The sequence below is a fragment of the Amblyomma mixtum genome, chromosome 9, assembly GCF_055824585.1.
Source record: "Amblyomma mixtum isolate Tamu chromosome 9, ASM5582458v1, whole genome shotgun sequence".
NCBI lineage: Eukaryota > Metazoa > Arthropoda > Arachnida > Ixodida > Ixodidae > Amblyomma > Amblyomma mixtum.
This window is the reverse complement of record NC_143020.1, coordinates 116,774,295-116,798,530: the sequence shown is the minus strand read 5'-3', so window position 1 is coordinate 116,798,530 and position 24,236 is coordinate 116,774,295. Positions and strand designations below refer to the sequence as shown.

General features: G+C 44.7%; 1 protein-coding gene across 1 annotated transcript in view; it reads left to right on the top strand.

The window, feature by feature from the left end:
* The window catches only part of LOC149330908 (uncharacterized), a 47,031-nt gene extending 23,364 nt beyond the window's left edge, over positions 1-23,667 (top strand). Inside the window, exons 14-25 of the mRNA XM_089559509.1 lie at positions 1,967-2,025; positions 3,617-3,789; positions 5,133-5,225; positions 6,266-6,404; positions 8,141-8,295; positions 9,411-9,482; positions 9,580-9,710; positions 9,797-9,846; positions 11,155-11,263; positions 12,486-12,653; positions 22,842-22,864; positions 23,582-23,667. Of these exons, the coding sequence (XP_089415635.1) occupies positions 1,967-2,025; positions 3,617-3,789; positions 5,133-5,225; positions 6,266-6,404; positions 8,141-8,295; positions 9,411-9,482; positions 9,580-9,710; positions 9,797-9,846; positions 11,155-11,263; positions 12,486-12,653; positions 22,842-22,864; positions 23,582-23,667 (1,258 nt within the window). The remainder of the gene's footprint in view (positions 1-1,966; positions 2,026-3,616; positions 3,790-5,132; positions 5,226-6,265; positions 6,405-8,140; positions 8,296-9,410; positions 9,483-9,579; positions 9,711-9,796; positions 9,847-11,154; positions 11,264-12,485; positions 12,654-22,841; positions 22,865-23,581) is intronic.
* The last annotated feature ends 569 nt before the right edge of the window (positions 23,668-24,236 follow it).

Below are 24,236 nucleotides of genomic sequence, written 5' to 3'. Positions count from 1 at the left end.
GTTGCCCACCGAATTACTGCGCCTTTCATTTCCAGATAACCAATAATTTTAGGTGGGATATATTTCAGCGTTCAACAAATGTCACTGCCCCAGATTACAGCAAGCGAGTCGAACTTGCACGTCCACAGTTGTGAGCTGGAGCTACCGATTATAGCAGAGCTATAGAGATCGGTTTCGGCTTTCGGCTGACGCGTTCTGGGGACTTTTGCCTCACTGCCCCTCACAGCACGGTTTCAAAACTTCATCACGGGTTAAGTTCAGAGGTGACTGGTTTCACAGCTCAGCACCTTAACATTGCTTCACTTCTACCACGTGGACGTCACTAAATGCTTATTTTGTGTTGGTTACAGCTAGCCAGTGACCGTCGCTGTCAACGCAATGAAAAAAAAAAACGACAGGCGGTGCTAACTTTTGTTGCTTAGCGCATAAACTTCCTTGGCAGCTTTGTTTTTTTGCTTGTACAGCGATGAACATCTACAGTAAGAATAGGCGCGCTATGCTGTGAAAAAAGAAACGAACAAAAAATACAGGCAACACTTTACAACTTCTTTATTTGCTTTTCGCAGCACACAAGCGCGGCCTTGTGGTCATTAAAGTGCACATTACTAATTATTTATTCAACTTACTCACACGCTCACTTTGCATGTCAGTCCCAAGTCTTATACAAAGCTGTCAATGTGAGAGTACGTGCACGTACCCTTTTTTTTTTTTGTCGTCAGGGTTGTTGTTCTGACGCATCTCTTCTAGGAAGCGCTTATGCGCCGCTTCTATGTTTAGGACACCCAGAATCACGTGCTAGTCTCACGTACGGCTTCAGACAGCCCCTCATGAGGCGCACAAACTTGTGGACGGGTGCAGTTGACGAAACTTAAGGCGCCAGCCACCGCTATTCCTTCAGGCCGTTATGGCAGCCCTTAAGCTCTACATACAGGGTGTTTCTACTATGCTTTACACAATTTTTTTTTTTTTAAATAGGCTTTAGAGTTAGAAGAGAGGTTTTCTAGGCATAGCGTTACCATCGGTGTAGTACATCAGACTGCAGCTAAGACGTGTAGTAAGGGAGTAATTACTCATTGACATCCACCCGAGCGCAGCCATACGGCTACAAAGGAAAGCTATACAGCTTTCTCAGAAGCTTTCAGTTAAGAAAACTTCGTCCTGGTCCGGGGTTCGAACCTAGGACCACCGCTTCACCGGAGCAGTCACTCTACAAACTGTGCTAACCGGGACGGCAAGCTTATGGTACGGCGAGACTGAATTGATCAATAACTCGAAGTGGGAACTGTGTTCACTGGTTCACTGGTTCACTAATATCTTATTAGCCTGGTTCACTAATATCTAACCGTTAACTTTCACTAATATTGAATCGCTAACTTTTTAACTATAACTGTTAGGCTGCTTAATTCCAGTGAAGCGTGCAGCCCATTTTAAGTAATATCCATGTCAGTTTTTAGAATTTCGAAAACGCGCTTCCCCTCGGCGCTGTGGCCCAACAAATTCTGCCTAAATCGCGACTAATTTTTCTTTCGAAGACACACTGTATAATTTGATCAGATCGAGTGACGAAGTTGCCAAATGCATGACGCTATTTCTGTGGCGACAAAGAACAAATCCTAAGGGAGAGCGTAAACCAAACCGAACTGCGCGTCAAAGCGTTGTGATTTGTTTTGAGGACCTGTTCAGTAAAATGTAACAAATAAATAATCAACGCGCACATCAAGAGTGTCTGCCCGGGTTGACAAACACGAAGACTTGGATAAAGCGAGCAACGGAGCCAACATAGGGTTGACAACGCCGTTCTAAGCATTAAAATTCTGAAGTGAATGCATATTTATTAAAAGTCACGTCATCGTATCTTTAGTGCGCACAAGAGATGGCTTATTCCGGACAGTTTACAAAAGGTCAGCCGTTAGAACTAGCTATATGAGCGACCAAACCACAGCCTTTCGCTTTATCTCTAACCAAGAAGTTCGGCCAACATGTGGACGATCGGCTTGGCTTTCCTCATGATACTTCCCGCCAAAGGTAAGCTGGATGAAACGAAGGTTCGAAACCAGCAAGTAGCTAATGCTACATACTGTTATTCAGATTAAATAACAGTATGTGAGTACGATCCCGCTTATTATGATTTTGAAAATTTCGTATTACGCAAAGATGAAACCTAAATGGTTTTATGTTGAAGATGAGCGCGAGAAATATCAGGACATTTTGTACAAGTTCGCATCGTTTCTTCATGAGCGCATGCGAACAGAATAACTCTGCAATAGTTCAGGCATCCATGTGTTCATATCAAACAGATTTTAAGATAGATATAAATATCAGACAATTAGCGTATAGTAATATAACAAGGTACCCATGTGGGCTAGTTGGTGTACATAAAACATAACTTCACCAGCGAAATAATGAGACACCTGTGTTCTTCTTCTCCTGGTGTCTCGTTCTTTCGCTGTTGAAGTTATGTCTGGTAAAGTAATAGGTACGGCTCTGCAGGTTGTCAGCCTAAGTGAGGCGTCCCTTCGGGAACGTACGTTAACTGAATGTCATTAGCGCTGAAGTCAATAAATCTACCGGACTATAACCGTCGCTTGCAGCTAGGTGTTTTAAATATAGATTGGATCCCTAAAATTAATGTATTTAATCACCTTCAATAAATTCCATTTCCGTGCGCCGATGTCTCTGTACGTGGGCGTTTCTGCATTTCTCTCCATCGAAATGTGACCACGCCACCGGGATCGAACTTGAAAGTTCGGACGCACGCGAGTGAACTGCAGAACTTGAGACGCACTTCGGGTCCATCTTTTTCTGTTTGGCACAGACTCTATCAGATTTCACAATCACGTAATGACGACCTTATTGTTTTACACATTTCGGCCCCGCAAAGCATCCGTGTGTAGTGACTGAGCTAAACTTGACGCGACCACAAAACCTCCCATCAATGCCACTATTCATCAAACACAGCATTCTGAAGGCAGATCAGATATACTTCTTCCGACTATTTCAATATATTCACAAAAATCGACTATACGCTTCCATTCATGACAATTCTTCCACAACATACCACTTCTGAAAGCAAAGAAAACTGATTCCTAAAATCCGGTCCAATTACGGTAAGCAGACACTACGCTACCAAGTTCCTACAACCATAAATAATTTACCGCCACCTCTTGGCTTCAATTATACTGCATCTTGGTCCAATAAGAACCGTAAACATTACTTAATAAGCAGTAGCATTCGATTTCCGTAATACTTCACTCGAGATTTCCTTACAGTTACTGTGTGTATTCTGTGAATCATGCTACTTTGTTTGATGATTATGTATTCTGATCAGTAAATCTTGGTTGTATTGCCTGCTCTTGCTCTGTGAACTTTATGTAGAGAAGTGTGTGTTGCAAATTGTTTTTTTTTTGTGTGCAATATTGTGTTACAACCTGCATATGCGTGCTCTTTTTTTTTTCCTAACTTGTATTAGAAGTAAGATTTTTCAAATGTTTTACTTTTTGCCACTGCATTCCCAATCGGGTGCTGAGGCCTTCGTCAGGCAAGTCAGCCTTTTGCCTCAGCTGCTCTTTCCATGGAAAGAAATAAACTGAAACTGAACTGAATGCAATTTGTTCAGCGCTGGAGCGGCCCAGGGTCGTGTACCCTAGGCTCCTGGAGGAAAGGTCGACTGAAGGGAGGTTGGCGCTCCACGTGCACGATGGTCTGGTCCTGAGCCTCAGGAAAGCGACGGTGGCAGCACCCCGGTTTCGCGTTTTGACGAATGAGAACGGCCGCTCCGTTACGCACTTCGTGAGTACCGAACCTACTGCAGGGTCTTTTTGTTGTTTGGCAACAAGACGACAGCGCTACACTAGAAAGGTTTTTCAAGCCGTTATATTTGTGATAATTTTCTGAAATCTGAGTCACATTTTAAGACATTTTCGTAGCAATTGATATTCACCTACTTTTTTAATATTCCAAGGCTATATATCTCTATAAAGTCTTGCAATTCCTGTCTTCGGATCTGTTGTTCCTCAGAGATCCGGGATATCGAAGAGCCTGATAACAGTTCAGCAGATAACCCAGTGGCCTGAAAATGTTTGCAAATGACTGTGCTTTGAACAACGCATGTAGTACAGGTACACAGACGAACTCCCGAAGCGAGCATGTTTTATGTTTAGTGTGCGCCTTAACGTGCAATGAAAGGTTGACGACAAGGATTACTGTACAACATAGAGTGATAAAATACTTCAACGGCGGGAAATTTTGGGCGGCTTGCTACATGATCTAGTTCAGAAAAACAGAGCTTACGCGATACAGGAGAGTGGGAACACGACGCTGGTGACGATGGGGACCTTGTCATCTGGACAGCGTCGTGTCCAAACTCTCCCTGTGACGTGTAAGCGCTGTTTTTCTGAACTAGCTAGCGTGATGAAATTTTTAATTCTAGAGCGTGTTTTTAATGAAAATCCAGCAGGGAATAGGTACTTAAGCAGCACTATTCAGTACTGCATTCATGTTTGTTGGCAAGTATATGCGCGGCATTCGAGTTCAGCTAAACTTTATTGCGCGATTTCGTTACGGTGCGATTCCACTGGCCAGAGATGTCAATTCACAACAACAATATTTATAGCCTCCACAATCGCCATTGCTACTTCTGTAAAAATTTTGCCTTTTCTTGTCCCAAAGAAATCAAACAGTTACTTAGAATAGAGCAACGCCATGTCCATTTTTTTTTAATATGGCACTGTTATGATGTCAAAAAAGTTTGCTATGTATGATTTTAATAAGGGAGTAACCACTCATTAGCATCTGCCCAAGCACAGCCATACGGCTACAGAGGAAAGCTGTACAGCTTTCGCAGAAACTTCGTAGTTGAAGGAAAATTCGTCCTGGGCCGGGGTTCGATCCCGACCCCACCGCCTAACCGGGGCAGTCGTTCTACACGCTGAGCTAACCAGGATGGTTAGCGTATGGTATACGGCCAGCGCGAATTCATCAATAACTTCAAAGGGGGGGCGGCGAGAATGAGATGCTAATAGGGGCGCTTGGGTGGACGACAATGTGTAATGACTCCTTTATTAGAAATCTACTTCACCTTGGGAATTTCCTCTAAACATTGTACCAATGTATTTTTCTGTGGTGTTTTACAGTATGACGGCGATGAAATCAATCGAAGCCTTTACGAAGACGAGAACAAGCTAGCGACGGTGGAAGTAACCAAAAGACAGGGAGGTGTCACCATGGTGGGTAAAAGATTACGCTTTCGCCTCACAAATTCTGCGGCACAGATTGTGTATATGACTGGCACGCAGTATGTAAACTATTTCTAGGATCGGAAGATATATAGCTATAAAGCTTAATAATATCATTGCCTTTTATTTCGCATTATATAACTGTTTTGTAGCGAAAGCTGCACTAAGAAGTTTAACTTACACTTCGCGTGACCAGCCGCCGACCTTGAATGACCTTGGTTCAACTATGACTGGTGTTGCTATGTGCTTATGTCTGACCTTGAACGGCCTTGGTTGAACTATGGCTGGTGTTGCTATGCGCTTATGTGTGACCTTGAACGACCTTGGTTGAACTATGGCTGGTGTTGCTATGCCCTTATGTCTGACCTTGAACGACCTTGGTTGAACTATGGCTGGTGTTGCTATGCGCTTATGTCAGACCTTGAAAGACCCTGGTTGAACTATGGCTGGTGTTTCTATGCGCTTACGTCTGACCTTGATCGACCTTGGTTGAACTATGGCTGGTGTTGCTATGCGCTTATGTCTGATTCTAGTTCGAGCATATGGCTCGTGTTGCTATGCGCTTGCGCCTTGCTATGTGTGGTCCACTCAGTGGACCACCCTTGGCCTTTGACCTTGACCCTTGCCCTTTGATGTTTGACCTTTGACCTTGACCCTTGACTTTGAGTTTACCTTTGTGACCATGACCCTTGCCCTTTGACCTTACAGTTGGTGTGGAGGTGTGGAAGAAGTGACGTCAGCCTCACGTGACATGACACCACGTGATTGTGGCGTCAGGGAGTGTGACGTCAGTGTCGAGAGTCGTATATAACCAAGAGCTTCGCGCCGCAGCTTTCGCTACGGTTTACTCGGTTCGGCCAAGTCGACTCGCAGCCTAATTTTTCTAGCGAGCCGCGATTACGAGCAAAAATTTCTTTAAATACGCTTACTGTGCATAGCTACAGTAAGGAAATAATGGTGTGAAAGCAACGAAAGCAAAAAAAATCGAATCAGTTTACTTCAAACTTGCCATTCTTTTTTATCTGTTTTAGAGGGGCTTAGTCGGTCCTCATCACCGAATTCAACCGATGCCTGTGATGGAAAAATCAGAAGATGGCGCCGTCCCTCATTTTATTCACGAAATCGAGCACAACGGATTCCTGGACAAAGTCCTCACGGCCGGAGAAGAAAGTGAGAATTTGTTTATGAACTCCACCGTGGGCTAGAAAGTATTCATTGCGAATTATTCTTAAACCGTGAGATCACCGCATACACCATCTCGTACACAAATGCGTAGTACTCTTTGTCAACGTTCGCGCAAGCTTCGAGTCTGAAAGCTAACTGTTCCAGGCTCAAGTAAATTGCCATATCGAAAAAACAGCGCGAAAGACGACAGACGAGAAGAGGAAGCCCTTACAAAAAAAGTTTTAGACAGTCTATAAAGGGCCTATAGACTGCTGTCTATAAAGTCTATAGACAAATCCTAGCGAACATTTTATAGGCAACACAAATGCCATAGACAGTCTACAGACAATCTATAGATTTATGGCCATACACTTTTAGTAGAGTTTTATCTGTAGACAGTCTATAGACTATGAACAGACAAAAAGCAATATCTACAGGAAGTCGATAGAGTCAATAAGAAGTCTATGGACTGTCAATAGACTGTCAATTTTTATAAGGGGAGACTAACAATAGACAAACAACAGTGCTGGCTATGCATGAGCTGTTAGTCGGCGTTGTGTTTATCTTGCATCTTCTCATCCTTCGTCTTTCGCGCTCTAGTTCAATATGGCAATTCATAACCAACTCCCACAGCTTTCCGTAATCCGCAAGCAAAATTTAGTAATTTTTATTCAATAATTTCGCCTTTCTCAAAGTTGTTCAATAACGATAGAAATCAGAATGGCATTTTTTGAGCGTTACGTTTCATGTGAACAACACGAGTAAAGCAAAACGTATGAAGAGAAAAAGATTATCAGGCAAGCAAGAGTGGAGACATTACAACTCAATAAAAGGCATAAAACCGAAATTCTCGTAGAATTCATGGCTGTTCGCGCGTCAAACGTGCAGGCAAGCACTGCGGAGCAAGTCGATCGAGTGTCTCGAAGTTTAAAATCGCGCAATTGGTTAAGCAATGTTAAGTTTCTTTACCTGTACGTCGTCGCTTAAAATATTTTCGTGTATCGCGCATTTCCTTCGGAGAACTTGTTTCCGTTATCTAGTCTCATTTCAGCGCTTTTTTTTTTTTTGCTCATTCTGGCGTATTTTTGTCCCGGGAAACGAGCCTTAATGCACGCTGTTTTCATTTCCCAAGTGTCTGAAGCAGTTGATGGCGCTAATAGTAAAATAAAAACTTCGTTGTGAAGAAAGCAAACGTTCAGTAGCTTTCAATTTGCTGCATGAGTGGTTAAGACGCGCCCTGGGGGAAAGGATGGAGGACGGATTTAAAGAAGGAATAGAGAAAGAGGTGCCGCAGTTGAGGCCTCCGAATTAATTTCGACCACCTGAGGTTGCTAACGTTAACTAAAACTGCACAGCACATGGGCAACTTCTGAACTCAGCCGCCATCAAAACGCGGCCGCCGAGGCCGCAATTTCTCAGGCTAATGTCCTTCAGGCGTTTTTCCCGCTAACGCCCCTCCTAAGGCCAATCAACACACGAGTAATTCTATGTCTTGCTTACCATACCAGGAACAGAGATATGTAGCTATTCATGGTTTTTCGCCGATGATGCCAAGCGCCAGATGCGGTGTTGCATGGTTCTACGCATGTGGAGGCTTCGTCACGCTTGTAGAACGTTGTGATTCACTAACATCTACATGACATCTGACAGCAGTACGCACAAAAACTGAGGCAGTTACTGCACCCTCTCCTCTCCCTCCCTCCCTCCCTCCCTCCCTAAAAAAATAAATCAATCAATTGCAGACAAAACGGTTATTGGAGAAAGAACGTCTGGAGCATTTGCCGCGGCTCCAGACATCGTCTACATCGAACTATTTGTAGTGGCCAGCAAACCTCATCACCACCGCTTTCCAGAGACAGAACACCTGATATGGTATATGTGCGTCATGACCAACTTTGTGAGTATTTTTCTGTTTGCAAATATTTTATTCTTATACATCGCAGGAAAATTACCTTGGGTGAGCAATGGAGTTATCATACACCCCGCTCGCTGTATGGAGTGCTGGCGCTGCACAGTTTGTACACTAAAGAATATTTAACCTTTTCTTCAACAAGTTCTCAAAAACAGCTTGAAATTTAGGATTTCCGTTGTGAAGAAAGCATTTGGCAGGGTTGCCAAAGAGGGACTGGTGAAAAGTATTTCGGGCCCTATTAGCCATCGACATTAGCTGGACTGCTCACCATTACAAAGCGGGGAGTTGCTGTGAATAAAGGCCGCGGTTATTTGTCGAGATTCAATGTACTAATGTGTACTTTTAAACTTTAGTATATAAAATTATTTTTCCTATCTGTAAATAAAAGCCATGCAGTTTAGCTAATTCTAAATCAGGGCTGCTGTCTTAAGTTTCAAAACTTGTTCAAAAGTTGAATACAATCGATATACACAATGTCCGTGGGTAACTTTCCGAGAACCTCCGATAAACTAAACATCTGTGCCATAAATTTTCACTTTCAGAAGGCCCAAGGCCTCTACTGCCTTGTACTTGGCCGTCTTCCATTACTTTCTTTACTAGAAAAGGTGACGGTAATCTTAAAATCACGTCTTATAGTGCAAATTTTCGACTTTTTCCACTGACGCACGAAACGAAAGTAATGTGCCTTGATTCGCAATTCTGCCTTTCTTCCCAAAGAAAGCCGCTAACAAATGCAAACAAGCCCGAAGTAAAAAAAAAAGCAGGGCTTGTTATCTTGTGACCTTAATTGTTTATGCATTAATGAGCTTTCATGGATGCATTTATTTTGCACTCTATTGTCTGTGACTCATGACTGTAAGGTAAAACCACTTCAACGGCAGTTAAACTCCCTGTTCAACGCTGTCTGAATATTTATTCACAGCCTTCTTTACGCACCTTTTCTTAATATTCCTTTTTCTTTCGAATGTTTCCAGTTGCAAGAATAATCAATTGTCAAAGCATTTTCTCCTAGGTTTCTTGCTTTCGCAATCCTTTCGCTGCGTTTTATTGCACCAATAATTTACGCACAGCGCTGTGACATCTTTTTTTTTATGTTTTAGGCAAATCTGCGATTAGCACAGATGTCCGCTCCAAAAATCAAACTGGTTCTCGTCGGCATGGAGAAAACGCAGGTGCTTGCTTTTTTTTTTTACTACGTCATTCGGAATTTTCACCTCTAAGACTTTCCTGCACTACATGTATTGTGACGATTTTTTTCTTCTTTACTAGGAAGAGCCTTATGCTTTTTTAGTCGATAATGAGTACCTGTTTGATGAACCAACAATAAAGGACTTCAAGTCTTACGCCATGCGAAAAAAGGCTCAGTTTGGCCACCCGGACATTGTCTTCTTCTTGTCAGGGTATAGTTCTCAGCCAGCTTCATATACTACCGTCGTTATCAACGCACTTTCCCAATGGGCTAAAAAATACTTCTCTATACCCACAGGTACGATGTCTTCACCATATACAACGAAAAGATTACCACTGCTGGTTTAGGTAAGCACTGTGAGACCCCTCGTCATGGAAAGGAGCGCGGGCAACCATTTAAAGTCAGCCATCACTGCAGCAAATTTCTTCTAAAGGAGCCTTGAAAGGCCTCTCAGTAAAGGTATTGTATGTCAGTGATGTTAAAGGGGCTCCGAAACACCTTCCGAAGAGAGCACGTCAACTTTTTCAGTCACTGCATTGTGTTGTCATGAACACGTGAGCCAAATAATGCACTTCTGCGCGCAGCAGAGAACCCACAACCACGTGCGTGAGTTGACGAGCCCTTCCCGGCGATTTTTTCATGCTCGCACCCTTGTCCGTCCCTCGCACTTGCGTATGTTAAGAGATGGCTATTGGTTAGATTATTTCAGACGTCAGGCAGCTACTGTGGCCGCGACCAATAAGCCGCCTAGCATCGACAGGTCAGGAACTTCAGGCCGCTGGACCGGTGGATCAGTGCCCATCTTTCAGCGTGCAAAAAGTGACGAGAGCAGAGGGGAAGGGTGGTAGCAGACCCCACGAAATCTCGAAACGTGATGAGTAGTTGCAGATGGCGCTGCAATCTCAGGGTGGTAGCAGACCCCACGAAATCTCGAAACGTGATGAGTAGTTGCAGATGGCGCTGCGATCTCAGGGTGGTAGCAGACCCCACGAAATCTCGAAACGTGATGAGTAAGGGATAACGCTCTTAAAAGTTGCGAATACGGCAGGAAATTGAAACGGAACGTGAGGCAGGGCTACCCGCTAAGCTCGGATGTGCAGCTACCAAGTTTTAATCGAGTCGTGAAAGGAAACACTGCCTATTTATGATTGAATACAGTATACCTGTCATGCGAGCAGGCGCACAAAGACCGCGTTGGTGCCCATGCAGTCATTTTCGTTAGAATTCATTCAGAGGGCCATCTCATTTTTCCCTGCGGAGGACTGGGTTTGGTTCCGGTTCAGGTGGAATTTTGATATTCACTGAGCTTGATGCCACGATGACAGAAAATAATACCGGGGTGTTTGCTTCCTAATATTTGTGAAAAATATTGATACTGATTGCTATTTGCGGCAGAGGCTACGTTTTGCAAGTTTGTGTCGCGTTTAACTCCCTCTCCTCTAACTGAGCTCGAAGTGAGAGCACTTGTTCTGGGCGACAGCGGAGTGGTTGCTTTAGTTTTATCCTCGAATCTTGAAGCAGTGCCTTCGCGACTATAGAACGAGCCATATGGTTTATTTATCCATGGCTATTCACGGTCATGGTTATTCATAGTCGCGGTTATTCATATCCAGTTGGCTTATGAAATGTCAACACAGTACTCATCACCTTTCCAGGCATTAGCTACCTTGCCGGACTCTGCACGGAATTTTACGTCGGGCTTGGAGAAGATAAGCCGGGGCTTTTCAGCGGAGCGCACACCTTGACACACGAAGTGGCGCACCTGTGAGGTTCAGCTCAGCGTTTCATCGCATGATTTCGAGCAGCTTGTTACATCTACTGTACGAGAAAATATTTGCTCACCATATCGGCTTTTAATTCGAGAATCTCAGCGGTAGTATGTATTTGACCCTAGTTTGCGGCGTGCATTTACACCGAGGAAAAGCGAGTGAAAGTTCGAATGAAAACCAATGCGTGCCTTTCTACATAAGCAGTTCAAAGCATTCGAATGCACATGGTTGCAGAATAGCATGACATAAATAAAATTATGAGGTGCACTGAAGTTTCTCAAATGCGCATGCATTTTGGCGCAATGTAGCCGAAATTGGTTGGGCCACAGCGGTGACAGTAACCGCTTTTTCTAAATTCGAAAAACTGATATGGACATTACTAACGGTGGGCTACACGCTTCTGAATAATTAGGGAGCCTAACAGTAATAATTAGAAGTTAACTTAAGTATTAGTCAACCAAACTGCTAGCTTGCACGTCTGAGCTGTATTCCGATGTACTGTACTGCTGACAATGAAATGCCGAAAAAAGCGCTTTTGTAACTTCAAAAGCCTATTTTTTAAAGCTGTGTAAGGTCCTAGGTGAAACACCCTGTATATTTGTTATTAATGTCTTCTTTCGAACATTTCTTAACAGTTGCAATAACCTTTCCGTAACCTTAGTTAGCCATCTGAACACTACAATTCAAACATTCTCTAAAATGGTAAAGTAACCTTGCGAGAGTATTTCGGCCTGTGAACTGTCACGGCACACAACTTAATCAACGCTTCGCTGGGACCAACAACGAGGACTACACTTGAACTCTACAATATACCCCAACCATGTAACTCGTTCACCTAGGAACGTATACTATAGAGGCAAGCGTATATGACCATTACAGATGGGTGTCCCATGAGTGATAATAATGAGCAGGCAATAAGCAAAGTTTTCTAATAAAATAATGGAGCTGTGCATGTCATCTGTGGCAGGCACAATCTAAGAGATTTATTGCGAAACACCGATAGTTGAACATCTTTATGCAAAAATAGTGCGATAAGTTCGGGGAAACCAGACTTCTACACATTGTCATTTCTCTGCTTTGATGTGAATGTGTGTTTCAAATACGTGGTATAAAAAAGTCATTCCTATCAACCACAGTAGGTGGCAGATTGCAATCGATTTGATGCCGCCTATCTTATCAGCGCCTCTCACGCGTTGTACCATGTCTGCTCGTTGAAGCCTCGGAGCAACTCATGACGGAGACGGCCCCGATTCCAATGTCCCTGGCCACCCGAGCGCCGTAGGTTGCGACTGGAACGTGGGCAACATCATGAGCTACATCAACAATGGGCACGCGCACCACCTGTTTTCGGAGTGCAGTCTGCGGCAGATGCAATACGTCGTGCGGTAAGTTCACAGAGCACGCATAAGAAGGCTGTTTTAAAGCGATGGTTTGTGCTACATTTGAAAGGATTGGTGGTCATGTCAAGCAAAGCACGCAAAGTGGATTCTGCGTAACAAGGAAAACATACACAATGCAGAGAGCATAGCACGAGAGCCACCACCAACTTTTTACTTGCCGCCAGGTCGCGCTCATAGCTGAATCTCGTTATAACGAAGTCGAAGCGCCGCCACGATTTCTTCGTAATAGTCGGCGCTTTGTAACAGCCGTAGAAGACAGCCGCGCCTGTCGCATGTAAGCGGGCTTCCTGTCACCGTGTAGATCAAGGAGAACTTAGCTGGCGTTTAGTCGGCCATCGACCTGGGTTGAGGTAGAATTCAATGCACGCGTCTTCAGGCGTACTGAGCACACCCGACGCGGCCCAATACAGCTACCACAGCCGAGCATGCCAGCCTCAGCAACGTGTGCGCGTTTCCTTCCCCGGCGCCCAGATAGTCAGTCAGTCTTGGAGGAATAATGTTATAGTGTACCCAGAATATGAGTGCGCCGACATTAACACTTCACCGCATGATAACAATGTCTTGCGTAGAATGAGTACACCAGACCGAAGGCTACCGAAGAACTATTCAATAAAGGTTTCCTCAACTATTTCTAAAGCGAATAAAATTAGAATTCCTTTACCGCATTTATTCAAAAAAAAAAAAACTGCTACTAACCCTGTAACTTATCTGCTGTCCCCTCATTTTGTATCCAGAAGGCGCGACCACGACTGGAAAATACGTAAAATAAAATGCCGTACTAACGTGTTCAAACACTCCTTCTTTCCGCACGTCATCAATGAATGGAATAAGCTGCCTCATAGTATTGTTCAATGCCAGTCCGAAGAAAAGTTCCGAGCACTGTTGTCGGATCTGTGATGTACACCCATCTTCACCTGCTGTTTTCCCGCTTTCCCGACCAATTGACTGATGTGAATGCTCATTTGACGCTCTTTTTCATCCTCTGCCATACATACATTCGTTCCTATCCTGTACAAAAAGTTGGCACATGCTGTACGATTGATTGTTCATGTATGTATTCCCCCCAGCAATTATGCCTTCATGGCGCTGCAGAAATGTAAATAAATAAATAAATAAACAAATAAATAAAAAAATCTCAGCTTGTTTCTTGTTCCGTCCACCCCATGGGCGACGGCGTTATTGGTAGCTTTTATCTGGCCTATTGTAGCCCCTTCAGGCAAGGCGTACTCATGTGTAATCGACTTGTTTTGTGTCGGCGTCGGTTACTGCAGGGATATATTGCGCTGAATATGGCTCGAGCTTATATTTTGAACCTTCTGGAACAAGCCATGCAGAACTATATCAAGCCAGGAAGGCAAAATAAACGCATAAAACTGCTTTTAAGGTGGTTCCGCGTTCCACGTCAGTGCCGGTGCAGCTCCGCAAAACATGTGCATTCGGTCGCTTGTTCTGCACGCACCGGCGTTGTCAAATGCCCTAAAATAAGTTCAGTAGTTTACAGAATGCCTTTTGTTTTTACGAAACTGAGTCAAACCAAGTGCAACTGACGTTCTTAAAACAGTATATGGGTCATGACGTGGAGACATCAGCACCGGACAGAAATTGTATAACTAATCATTAGGGACGGTTGAACTTTTGTCTGCTGCCTAGACATGTTACTTTAAAAAAATTGGAATTTTGATAGGTTTTTGGCGACCGAATTATGATTCTCTACCGAAAAAGGCAGACAGTGTTTTTGGCGCTACGGCAAAGTCTTTTACTGCACAATTCGTACGCGATGCAACAATCACTTTGGTAACGACCGGGTTCTGGCCTAACACTGGTCAACGAAAATCGTGCCGGGCTGTTACTTTCCAAAACCGCCACTTATCCTGACCTTGTGAAATCAACAAAGCGTCGATACCGCTATGCACAACAATCATACTAGCCGCCCCGAGTGGCTCAGTGGCTTTCGCGTTCGACTACTGATCCCAGTGCCGCAGGCTCAAATCTCGGCCGCGGCAGCCGCATTTCGAATTGCGAAAACGTGCGTGTTCTGTGCGATGTGAGGGCACGTTAAAGAAACTGAGGTGCTCAAAATCAATCCGAAGCTCTCCCCTACGGCGTCCCTCATTAGCTCATGTGTCGATTCGGAACGTTAAACCCTATAACTTACATAATTTACGATTTATACAAAGCACCTCTCACTGCCAAACGGCCACACCTCACGACCACGCCGCGAGAACGGAAGCTAAGACGCAAAGGCCACCCCAGAAGCACAGCGCGGTCGCGGCTGGTCGTACCCTGTTAGGAGATTAAAGAAAAGGTGATATCCAATGGCCGTATCAAGTCAGTCGAGGTGCAGCGGGCTGTGTGCACCGCACATACGTGACAGAGTTCAGCGGGCCACCCACTCGAGTTTCAGCAAAGATGGACGCGCCGCTGTCAATATTTTTGCGGCACCGAAGCCGACAAACCGCCAAAATAATAGCCCCGTGCGGGCTCCGCTTGAGGCAAGAAAAGTTTTACCCATTTGTGTGGCGCTCGAAACAGCCGGTCATGTACGGTAGTTAAAATTTGCTGCTTCTAATGGATATGGTACAAAACTGTTGTGAATCGTTACAAATAGACAGACACGACGTGCTATGATATTCTTATTTTCCTATTTAGACGCTATTGGTGTTTCAGACAAACTCTAAATTGCCCGAACACGTGTTCACCCCGCTGTACATGCACAGAACTTGACTTCGGTCTCATCCAAAGAAGCCATCATGCAGTCAACTATTGCGTTGCAACTCTCTTCAATGGCCCCACTTTTTTCCAACACCCATCTTCCATCTTTACTCTTCTATTCCCTCCCCTACGCAGAGTAGCATGTCAGTGAATATTCACGACGGCTAAAATCTCTGCTTTCATTAAAGAGCTCTCCCTCCCTCTTTCTCTCTCTCTCTTGTTAACAAATCGGTATAGACACCGTAAAGTGAACAATGAACTGCAGTTTGGATTCGTTACCTCCCGTCGTAGGAGAATTTTGCTTCCTAAAGACATGCCAACTACACGGGCTTTTACGGGCGTATCTATAGCGGTAATAGCGATTTCTTTATATGGATTATCTTGCTATAAACCGTTTTTCTGCATTGCAGTTTGACTATATTTTAGTACTGACATTCGTTCGGGATCGTGTACTATAACAGTAGTATGTAATATATGTGCTATCGGCAGCAAAAGTTTGAGTGAACTTGGGTATAACGAAAAAATTTAATCCGGCGAAGTAACCCAAGCGAATCAGCTGAAATGGATGAAGGTATCAAGAACGTACACTCGCCGTCAAAAGTAAATGGAAGGTGACTTTGTGAAAAGAATTAAATCTCTTTAAATCTAAAGCATAATGGTCTGTTTGTTGGTGCAGAGTGCAATTCGCAAAATCACAATTAAGCTGCAAATATGTATTCAAGGATGCATGAATTGAGGAGAAATGATTATTTTTTCTTTCGTTAACATTGCCTTTCATTTACTTCTGACGGCACCTGTACATGTTCCTTCCCGTGGTAATATTACCAGATGATTTGGCAGCGAGGTAGACCGACAATAAATGTTCTTCCAAGATATTGCGTGTCGCAAACTTTTCAGATAGTACTAATACTAGTATATGCAGCTATTGGATGAAAAGATGACGCCAGAAATAATGACCATAGAAGCACAGTATAAAGCGTCATTAGTTAGGGATGCCTGACAAAAATAAAAGATCGGAGAAATTAGGGATACTATTCGTCGGCTACGAGCACTGTCATCATCATCATCATCAGCCTGACTACACCCACTGCGGGGCAAAGGCCTCTACCATGTCTCTCTAATTAACCCTGTCCCTTGCCAGTTGTGGCCGCCGTATCCCCGCAAACTTTTTAATCTCATCCGCCCATCTAACTTTCTGCCACCCCCTGCTACGCTTACCTTCTCTTGGAATCCACTCCGTTACCCTTAAGGACCAGCGGTTATCTTGCCTTCGCATTACATGCCCTCCCAAGCCCATTTCTTCCTCTTGATTTCAACTAGGATGTCATTAACCCGCGTTTGTTCCCTCACCCACTCTGCCCGCTTCCGATCTCTTAACGTTACACCTATCATTTTCCTTTCCATAGCTCGCTGCGTTGTCCTTAACTTAAGCTGAACCCTCTTTGTTAGCCTCCACGTTTCTGCCCCATAGGTGAGTACCGGTAAGATACAGCTGTTGTATACTTATCTCTTGAGGGATATTGGTAAGCTGCCATTCAAGATCTGAGAGAGCACTGTCAGACGCCACCAAGTTTGATAACCAAGCTGATGTTTCCTTTGCCCTCGGTAAAAGACTCCCGTTTGCTCACTCCCCTTCAGTCTCAGAGGAGTAGCTTGCTGGGAGCACAAAGACAAAGCACACTTCGTACAAGGAACGTATCCTGGAATGGCAGTCACTTTTCAGGACTTTTGCAAGGGCCTGGTGAGCACCAAAGAGGACGTCAGATATGAGACTTTCAGCGTGAGCAAAACTTTTCCTATTAGCCTGCAGTCCTTGTGCACTTCGTCTGAGTGATAACTGTTCGCAGTGCAAACCATGTACAGTCTTTGTCAAAAGTTTAGAGCCCAGGGGGTTTACGTCTTAGCCTTGCAGTGGGACTCCTGAAGCATTGTGGGAAGTCCTACCCATTGAAGGAGGCAGAACCAGAAATCTTCTTACCCAGAGGAAATTTGGAGCGCTGGAGATGCATCACGAACCACACAGTGAGGCTCAGAAGCAAACCCCCTGGGCTCCAAACTTTTAACGAAGGCTGTACTACACGTTGTAAAAAGAAAGCGCTGATTCCTTATTTTTAGGTGGACACGAGAAGCTGCAAAGTGCACTGCAGATACAAGAAATATAGAGATTATTCTTCGTATTCACATTATGAAGCTGAAGAAGACGCACTGGACTACATGCCCTGCGGAGATTATGGAGAGGTATAGTGACCTTTCTTTATGTCTGCAGATGACGTCAGTGCGCGGGAAAAAATCACTGCCATGCAAAGAGAAACTTATACGCATTAGATGGATAAAATGCAAAGAAAGAATACTACCTGCCCGTGCTTTATTAGTGGTGATGCTGCAGCAGTAATGACACAGGAAAACGAGTAAATGTGATTTGATGATAGGCAGGCGTTCGTATATTCGCGAGGCAGAGACGGAAGCTTAGTGCATGACATATGTGAGACGTAGGACATACCACCATCAAAGGCTAACGTGCAGCAAAGCCTCCAATCAGAACACTCCCAGTATCAAACGCGCCGACAAGGCGGTGCCTAGGGGTAGTCTGCCCGAGTCCACCGTAGAGAGAGGGCGGAATATCAGACTACTGACAACACAAAACCGAGTGAACGAGGGCCGAGGGGGAGCATCAGTCCACTAGCCAATGTTTGGACAAGAGGACTTGTATTTGCATGTACAGGGTCAAACACACTTAGAGGGAACACGGATCCGCCTGGCTGCGTACACGCACAGCACTATTGCGACCAAGCCGGTGGCAAACCCGTGCAAAGGGGCAGACGACACGCAGCACCACGTCGAGGCCCCTCTTCTCGTGCGCCACTCTGCACTGATTCATGAACGGGTTAGATGCAGCGGCACTCCGCAGGTAAGTGGCCACGCGGAGCCGTGTTCCCTCTAAGTGTCATTGACCCTGTACAAGGTGCGGGGGTGAAATAATGCCTTCACTCAAATGAGGAAGAAGGACCGGTGAGGGGGGTGATGACTGAGCCCCCTTCCCCCCCCCCCATGCATTTATAATGAGTTATTCGAACTTTCTTTCTAAGAAACAACAATAAGTGAAAATGCCATTCTTTGTTAACTAGCACCGACCGTATTAAAAAAATTGCTGAGGCTCAGCTTGGCTAAGCCTGGGGAATGCGAAGCATATTAGTGGCTAGGCTTGGTAATACATGGCTTTCCTTGGTTGAATACTTGGTCATTTTAATACAACCACTAGAAGCCTTCGTCGTGGGGGAAGACAACGGCATGGCTACAGCGGAACGCCGACTAACCCCGAGACGCGCGTTGGGTGAGCGCCTGGATTGCCACGGAAGCCGCGTCTGCCTGCCCGGTGAAGCGAGCGTTTCACCTACACCGAGTGTGAACGCGCGTTCGAAATGCGCGGGAATGCGCAGGTGTGACGGCTAGGGGTCCCACGGCGACGGCGCGAAGTAGATTCCGGCTCTCTCATCCGATGTCACGTGGTGTGACGTCACGGTGTCACGTGGCGTGACGGCTAGGGGTCCCACGGCGACGGCGCGAGGTGGAGGCCGGCTCTCTCATCCGATGTCACGTGGTATGACGTCACGGTGCCGCGTGGTGTGACGTCACGGTGTCACGTGGTGTGACGTCACGGTGTCACGTGGGGGTCCCACGGCGACGGCGTGAGTGGTAGCTCTAGCAGTATGCTTCGCATAAAAAAAATCCCGTAGCACCGACTGTGACATGCACAGGCAACACAAACCTGAGATTAACCTATGTACAGGTGCCGTCAGAAGTAAATGGAAGGCAATATTAACGAAAGAAATTTATTCATTGCCCTCCCCCCCCCCATGTCATGCATACTTGAATGCATACGTGCTGCCTAATTGTGATTGTGCGAATTACGGTGTGCACCAACAAACATGGACCATTATGCTTTAAATTTAAATAAATTAATTTTTTTTGACAAAGACGCCTTCCATTTACATTTGCCGGCAAGTGTACACTCTTTGTCAAAAGTAACCAGGCTGCATGGTTTGCTTCTAGCTTGTATAGTGGAGCCCTTCTGGCATTCCTAAAGATCACAAGGTGTTCGAAGGTAAGAAGACCCCCCCGTCCTTACCTTTAACGACCATTTCAGCTTCAGGGAAACTGTAAGGGCTCCACTGTACGAGCTAGAAGCAAACCATGCAGCCTGGCTACTTTTGACAAAGACTGTACATGCTGAGTTAGCAGTAAGCAAACCCCTACCGACAATAAGCTCAAGCTCTCGATCTAGATGTGAGACCTGCAAACATTTACCAGGCGGCACTTCAGAGTTAGGAGATTGCAAGAGATTTTATCTCCGACGTAATGACTATCTCTAACCGCGCATCGTCTAATGTTACGTACTAGCTAGAACGCTCCTGCTGTCAAAAGCAATATATCGTATAGGCAGGAGAATCAATGCGAACAGCCTGAATGGGCACCGTCCTGACAGAAAAAAAAACATACAGAAGGCTGTTCCAAGAACATTTTATTCAGCGTGGTCATAACTACGATTAAATTAAAATACTCATTCTCCAATGTGGCGGGCGATCTGCAGGAGATATAAAATACAGGGAAACATTCCTAGTCCACAAGCTTAAAACATCACAACAAACACCGATAAACGTCTCCAAAAGAAACATAGTCTCTCAGGTATGCTCCGTCGCTAAAGTAAATCTTCAATAAGCCCTTGAACCTCCTGCTGTGCACGTGCTGATATCATTTTTCAGTGACACTTAGCCTCCGCACACCGTCCCGCCATCTCTGCTTCTTTATTACTTTTTCTTCTGGCATTTTGAGATTGTTATCCGTAAACCCCTCGCATTTTAGTTCGAAAAAAAATCGGCCTCCAATTCTCAGTATGACTTTATGAAAGGCAGGTAAATTGAATCTGACTTGGTGTCTTTTCTTGTTCGGGTTGCTCCTATATTTATAGACCGTTTACAGCGCGCAGTTCTTCTGTTTGAGACCAGATGGCGCCACAGGTGCGCTCAGAACACGGCGCCATTACTTTCCTCGTAAGTCGCCGGCGTGTATGCCTCGACGCAGCAGTGGAAATGTGGAAAGAGAAAATACGTGCTCTGTTGTGGATTGCGAGAATTGCGACAAACAGTTAAAGGGGCGGGATGCGATCGTTTGCGAGCTTTACGGAACCGAACTGCACTAGGACGTACTGCCCCTGTTCGCGCCCGTTGGACATCCACCCTTTGCGAACGGGCGAACGCAGCACACATGTTCGCCAGCGCTAGACAGCAAATATAGAAAGAAAGGTCTCGATCTTGGAAAATCTGCGAGGGTAAGTGCGCAACATAGCCGCATGAACAAGCTGTCCCGCCACCGAAACATCACAAAAAAAAAAAAAAGACGACTAACGCTACTGCATATTGTGCAGTGCATAGCCGTGCGAGCGGACAACGCTTACCGTCAGTTCGTGTATTACACACCGCCTTGGTGCTACTGTTGAACTTCGCTCCAAATAGCGTGGTTTTCGTGGACCACAATCGGAATAAAGCATTTGTGTTACGGCTGCTGTGCTCAGCGGTTGTCACTTCCTCGCGATCCATGCGAGACAGTCACTAGAAGTGACTATGGCTGATTGCTTACAACCAACGAGACCTCGAGCATTTTCATGTCCGCATATCGAGCATGGAGCGTACCACAATTTTATACTATGTGAGGCTGACATAATTGTGAACTTCTTGTAGTGAACGCTCTGCCATGCGCGCGTTATTACAAATATATCGCGGAATCCTTGTAAACGATTACATGCAGGCTTGTGAAGGCTTTTTGATGCATGGTACTGCTTACATGATTGGGTAACATTTGTTTGTTCATTTATTTTTGTCGCCTTCCTTTGTTTAGCAAACCAACAGAAAATATTTTTAGGCTTCCTAAGCACCTTTAACAGGTTGTAAACAAATGAGTACGATGTGCATGTGAGCGTTTTAGAGCAGTCTCCGCATGCATGTACACAATACGACAACGACCTGCGCAGCCGCAGGGTCGTTAAACCTTGCTGTTTTAGATAATAACACTAAAAAAAATATTAAGCAAAGCCTTGCGCGGCATTCAGGCGATCCACCCGTTGCCTCGAACAGGCGGAGAGCTCAGCGGCTCTTCGCGACATGAAGCCCGATCACGTATTCACGCCTAACGTCATCAAATTAGGGTTTTCACATGTCCTTCGAAGGCTTCGGACCAAACACAGTGTCGTGTTTTCACTCCTTTCCAAACTGTTTCAGCCGAAACACTGCCTGTCGGAACTGAAACATCAGACGCAGCAGCCGTCGCGACGAGGCGCGCGCCGAGCGGTCAGGAGGCGAGTAATGGCGGCGTGATCACGTGATCAAAGATGGCAGCCCCCATGATACGCCGCTGTAAAGCGTCTATAAACGGAGGGAAAACTCACTCTGTATACTCCAAACTTTCTAAAGCGTGTGACTTTGTCCGTCACTCATTACTTATAAACTTCGAGCTTATGGGGCAAGTTGTCCTCTTTGTAGAGAACACAAAAAGCTGCGTTAGCATTTTGGATGTGCCCTCTGAACGTAACGGGATTCTGCACGGCTCTGTATTTGTTGCTTTGGTGTCAAACATTTTAGTGAATGACTTGTCCACACTCATTAAGAGGTCGCATATGCTTCAATGTGAAGACAATATTAAGCGGTTCATGCCTGTTTCGAGTCGAGTACAATGTGCCACACTACAATGTGATAGTTATATTGTAGAAAAGTGGTGCACTTACAAACGATCTTATTTTGTACGCAGCCAAAGCTACAGTTTTTTTTCCTTTTACTAGGAAGCGTGTACCTATTGGTTTATACTGCTCCCTCGGTGGCGAGAGCTTGATGAATGCGAGCAGCACTTCAGATCTCGCTTGCTTGAGATTTCGTGAACACTTAAAGCATATTATTAATTGAGCTTCTATAGACAGTTTTGTTGTAAGGATCGCACATGTATTTCGTCACTGCTTTGTTCGCTTGTGAGCTCTAAGCTTGAGTTTGCAGCGGCTGCGTTGCAATTCGATTAGAATTCATGATTTCCAACGCCGTTTTCTTCGCGTGTATTATGAAAGGCACATTGGTCATCGATTTTATCATAAGTATACCGGAATTTTCAGTAAGAACAATCTAGAAGATTTGTCAACTAGCAGAGAAAAACGGATGTAATATTCTTTTAAAAAGGTATACAAGGCATAATTGACTGTTCTCATTTCCTAGAATCAACCAGCTTTAACGCATCGACAAAACGGCCCCGGTATGAGAATTCCTTTTCAGTGAAAAAACCTCGTCGTACTAACCTTGTAATACTCGCCAGTTGCAACTGTTACTTTAGCAACCGCAACGGTGGTCACGCTATTCATATTTTTGCGCCCTTCTTTGATGAGTTCAAGCTTTCCTTGCATTCGTTGTTGGTGTGCTTGCTTTGTAGCATCAACAGGGATGTTGCTGCTCGTGAGTGAAATAAACAAATAAATAATTACTTGACATGAAACGCTATTCTTTGCCGTTATTTCTCTCCTCTCTTGCTTCTTTTTCTCTCCTTGTTATTTACTTTGCCTTCCCCGTAAATGGCCTTCCAGTGCTGGTGTATTAAGCCGAAAGCCTTTTAGTGGCTCATACTGTCGTCCGTTAACAAAGCGTGTCACTTGCGTCTAACTCGAGAACAGAAAAGATAGAAGAAAACCAATGGCTGCTTCAGATAGAGGAGGAAAAAAATGGACCTAGATGTCAAGTTTGATGACTGTAGAATTATTAGTTAATTAATTATAAACAAAAATATCAAAATTGCGTCGGAATAGCGCGGACGTCGATATAGCCACGGGAAAGGAGTGACGTCACATCCACCGGAAGTCGTCACGGCATAGTGAAAATTACCACCGAATGGTCGGAAAAACGTCGGATTTGTGTCAGATTAGATGGGAAAATGTGTAATTAAGCGTAATTAACATTTAAGATCCCCGAAAGATGTATAATTTGGGCATATGTATAATGTATAATTTGGGTAGATGTATAATTTGTGACGTCACATCCACCGAAAGTCGTCACGGCATAGTGTCCTCGGCTTTCGCCTCTCAGCATTTTAGTTGCCAAAGTGTCCTTGCAATATTTTCTTTATCTAACATTTTTCAGGTCAGCCCAACTTCCTTTTTACCATGCTACCTCTTGCAGATCCCCGTGCTCCCTTGCCACCCTTCCAATCCACGTCCTCACCCCTTGCCCTGGTTCCACCACCCGCATGCGAGGCGGGTGCTTAAAGCATAATTTTCTTCCATATTCAGGTTTGCATCAAAGGCTATTGCGTACGGAAGCCGAAAGAAGAAGAACCGACCAGCCCGCATCATACGATTACTACAACGACTGAGCCTTCAACCAAAACACCTGAAATGCTAACCTATTGCAATCCTGGATGCAAATGTTACTGTAGTTCGAGTGGCTCCTTCCACCTTCCGAAGAACCACGAGGATATACATTTGAGGCGGTGAAGAATCTGCGGAAAAAAGAAGATAGAGAAAACTAGGCGAGAATAGGACGCACTATATCGAGATTTCGAAATATGACTCACACTCCCCCCGAAAGTAACAATGTTTTCGCAATAAAGTTGTCTTTGCCACTGATTACAGTCAAGTGAAACAGTTATTTGTCACAGAATGCGATACTAAATATGAATATGAATATGGATATGCGATATTAGTGAAAATACATGGAAAACGACAACAGTTTGATTTGACAGCCATGGTGGAGCTGGCAGTGAAACAGGATTCGCCTAGGTTTGCCTCAACAACACAACAGAATTGTAGAATTTTAACACTCAATTAATTAGGGC